At 32.1% G+C, this 3,616-nt stretch overlaps 1 protein-coding gene across 1 annotated transcript; it reads left to right on the top strand.

The window, feature by feature from the left end:
• The first annotated feature begins 429 nt into the window (after positions 1-429).
• On the top strand, positions 430-2,701 carry LOC109216156 (universal stress protein PHOS32-like). The gene is made up of 4 exons (XM_019380285.1): positions 430-805; positions 1,810-1,919; positions 2,015-2,133; positions 2,441-2,701. Exons 1-4 carry the CDS (start codon positions 631-633, stop codon positions 2,529-2,531), a joined length of 495 nt encoding a protein of 164 aa, XP_019235830.1. The 5' UTR covers positions 430-630; the 3' UTR covers positions 2,532-2,701.
• Positions 2,702-3,616: the final 915 nt, after the last annotated feature.

The raw sequence follows: 3,616 nt of genomic DNA, 5'->3' as shown, positions 1-3,616 counted from the left end.
AAATTTGAGTTATATTAACCTAGAGAATGCATGTAAAATTCTCCCTTTACTATACTACCAAAAAGGATTATCAAAATTAACTACACAACATTCATTAGTCATTAAGGAAAAATAAATTGCAGAAAATATTAAAGCATTGCAGTTTGCTTTCTTTGTATTTAAACTTAAACAAAATAAATAAATAAAGCAATTCTAACTCAAAAAAATTTATTCACATTCCGTGTTCACCAAATCAATAAGCAGATGACATATGTTTTTTTTCAGACACTTTCATAACTTAACTAAGTAATTAGTTAATTAATGTATACTACAATCTTAATATAATACGTACTTAATTATAATGAACGGATGTGGTTAGTTACAAACAAGGCATACGAATAAGTATATGTATTTCCAACAAGGTTAACTATACTTTGTCCATCCGTAAATCTTTGTGTATATACTTGAAAAAGAAAAGAAGAGAAGGAAACGAAATCCTTAAATAGCTGGCCCAAAGCGAACCTGTTTTATACCTTTTTGCGTATCTTGTTTTTCGCTTTCAATTTTCACACGAAAAGAATTAAAGGTGCTCTTCATCTCTTAAATAATAAGTAGAACCACAAAGAAGAAGAAGAAATCAGTAAGCAAAAAATGGTGAAAGACAGGACAATTGGAATAGCAATGGATTTCTCAAAGAGCAGCAAAACTGCTTTGCAATGGGCCATAGATAACTTAGCTGACAAAGACGACACCTTTTACATCATCCACATCAAAACTCATTCTTCTAATGAGTCACGTAACAAGCTCTGGGCTCAATCTGGTTCACGTAAGATACCCCTTCAACCTTTCTTGTTCTTCTTTTCTTTCTTTTGTGGATGGACTTAGCTTTTATGTTGAGTTAGTTTGTAATATTTAGGGGTTTTAAAACCAGGTCAAAGACAGAAATTTTCTCAAAGGTGTTTAAACTTGAAAGAAATGGACAAAAAAACTCCAATAAAGAGTGTTCAATATATGTTATATATTTCTAAAACCTAATATTTTGCCTATATACTACACAATATAATTTTTCGATGAAGCCACCCTTGATAGGCGGTAGTGATAAATGGACCTTGGGCCTAACTCAACCCCAAAAGAGAGCTCAAGAGGTGAGGATTGCCCAAGTCCATATAAGGAGACCACCCGTCCCCTTCATTGTCGATGTGGGACTCAACAGGTAGCTTCGCCCCTGCTTAAAACAGACATATTTGTTGCCATGTGACCAGAATGTCGCGGGTTCGAGCCGTAGAAACAGCTTCTTGTAGAAATGCAGGGTAAGGCTGCGTATAATAAACCCTTGTGATCTGACCTTTCTCCGAACCCCTGCATAACGGAAGCTTAGTGCACCGGGCTGCCCTAAAACATACATATTTGTTGGTCAAAAGAGAATGACTTCTAATTAAAAGGTCATCTCTAAAGTTCTATAAAAATAAGGACTCTCGTGAAGTAGCATAATTAATTTGCGGTATACTTTGGCTTGTTAGAATTTAAAGAGAATTGCTTGTAATCTCTTAAAGAATATACATACAATTTCTTTTTAAGGACGACGTTTTACGGCTAAGTTTTTTTCTTCTTCAATTGTGTTTTCCTATATTTCTAACATTTTAACTTATTGTAGTAAGTAATTTGGTTTATTTCTTGCGTTGCTAATCTTACTTTTTATGGACATGTTATTTGTATTTATATTTATATTTTAGGTGATACGATGGTGCCAAAATTCTTTCTCCGTTTTGAAATTTAACTTCTTTGCGTATCAGGGTGTTAATACTTTGATATTTTCTTTTGTTTTATTAGCTTTAATTCCTTTGGCGGAGTTTAGGGAGACAGAAGTGTTGGAGAAATATGATGTGAAGACTGATATTGATGTTCTTGATTTGCTCGATACTGTTACTAGGCAGAAAGAGGTTTTTTCATCAATCATCACACTTTTCATTTTTTCATTTTGCTAATTTTCTTTTGCTTAATTTTTCTAAATTATTTCTCATTGATATTTCTATAGATAAATGTTGTCGCCAAACTGTACTGGGGAGATGCTAGGGAGAAACTATGTGATGCTATTGAAGATCTGAAGTTGGATTCTTTGGTTATGGGTAGCAGAGGCCTTACTACCATCCAAAGGTACTTTTAATTGATCTGTCCATAGTGGCGAAGTCAGGAATTTTGCTAAGAATATTCAAGATTTAATATATATATATATATATATAAGTAACTTTTGATTTCTATACCCAGTATAAATTTTCTTATACATAATATAATTTTCGATGAAGAGTGTTCAACTCACCAACCTTCGTATATAGCTACGTCACTGTCTGTCCATAGTTTCCACTTCTATTTTTCTAAATTTACTAGGTAAAATTTGGTCTCTTTTTAATATTCAAGTAATTAATATGCCATTAATATTTATATGTATCTCTTGGTAAAACAGGATATTCTTGGGAAGTGTGACAAACTATGTAATGTCTAATGCGACCTGCCCAGTGACTGTAGTCAAGGATCCAGATTTCCACAAGCACTGATCAACAACTCTTCGTTGAATGCAAGTATGATGCCCGTTGAATAAGATGAAAAGCTTAAAATGTATATTTATTTTCTCTTGTGATAAGATCTTGTTTCTGGTTTCAATAACTAAAGAGAGATTGATGATTTTCTCTTATTTGTCTGATCTATGTTATGTTTCATTCTTTAATTTCTTGGACAAGAAAGAACTATAAATATTATTTTATGATATAATTATCCATATTAGTGTCAGAGATTAATATCCAGTGAATTAGTTAAGGTACATATTAGCTGACTCATACACACTAATCAGCAAAAAAAAAAAGGACTGATACACACTACTTACAACTTAAACTATTTTATCCCGTATGGTCATTGCGGACTCATACTTTAGGGAATCCATGTACAATCCTCTCCTTACTTAATTTCCAAAAAGGGATTAGAAAAAGGGATAATTTCACATAAATACAACTCACGCACCTGACTTGCTACATAATAGTCAAGATACCACTTTGCAAATCTATAGCCCATAAAATATTGGCTAATTCCCGAAAGACAGTTTATTTTGCTCCCTCTGTATACAACCAGTTGTTTTCATTCTATTGATTTCCTTTGATTATTAAGCATTTGATAAAAAAAATGCAAATCAGCCACAACGCAACTCAAAAATCCTGAATAATACATATTATCTGAAGGTAAGAAATTCAAACACTTTTATGTGCAATTGCTGAAGCAATCCAACAGGATAAAATAAAAAATAAAAACTTGGTAAATGAATTGTAGAATCCCTCCAACGCTCATACAACACATTACACGAAAAAGAAGAAGAGAAGGAAGTGTCAAACTTCTGTAGAAGCCTCTTACACACTAACAATGTATATACATCCTTATAAACTGAAAAAATATATAATCATACAATATTATACACAAATATACATATTTATACACAATTATACAATACTGTATAACTTGTATAAACATGTATAATAGTGTATAAGAGGTGTTTGTATATCCATATACACAATTATACACTAGTATACAGTGTTGATGCAAACTGCTACATAGTTATGATTTTTATCCAAACCCAATTTCAGATTCGAGACTT

Source organism: Nicotiana attenuata, unplaced genomic scaffold (genome assembly GCF_001879085.1).
Source record: "Nicotiana attenuata strain UT unplaced genomic scaffold, NIATTr2, whole genome shotgun sequence".
Lineage (NCBI taxonomy): Eukaryota > Viridiplantae > Streptophyta > Magnoliopsida > Solanales > Solanaceae > Nicotiana > Nicotiana attenuata.
The sequence above is the reverse complement of the archived record's forward strand: the minus strand, read 5'-3'. Positions and strand labels throughout refer to the sequence as shown.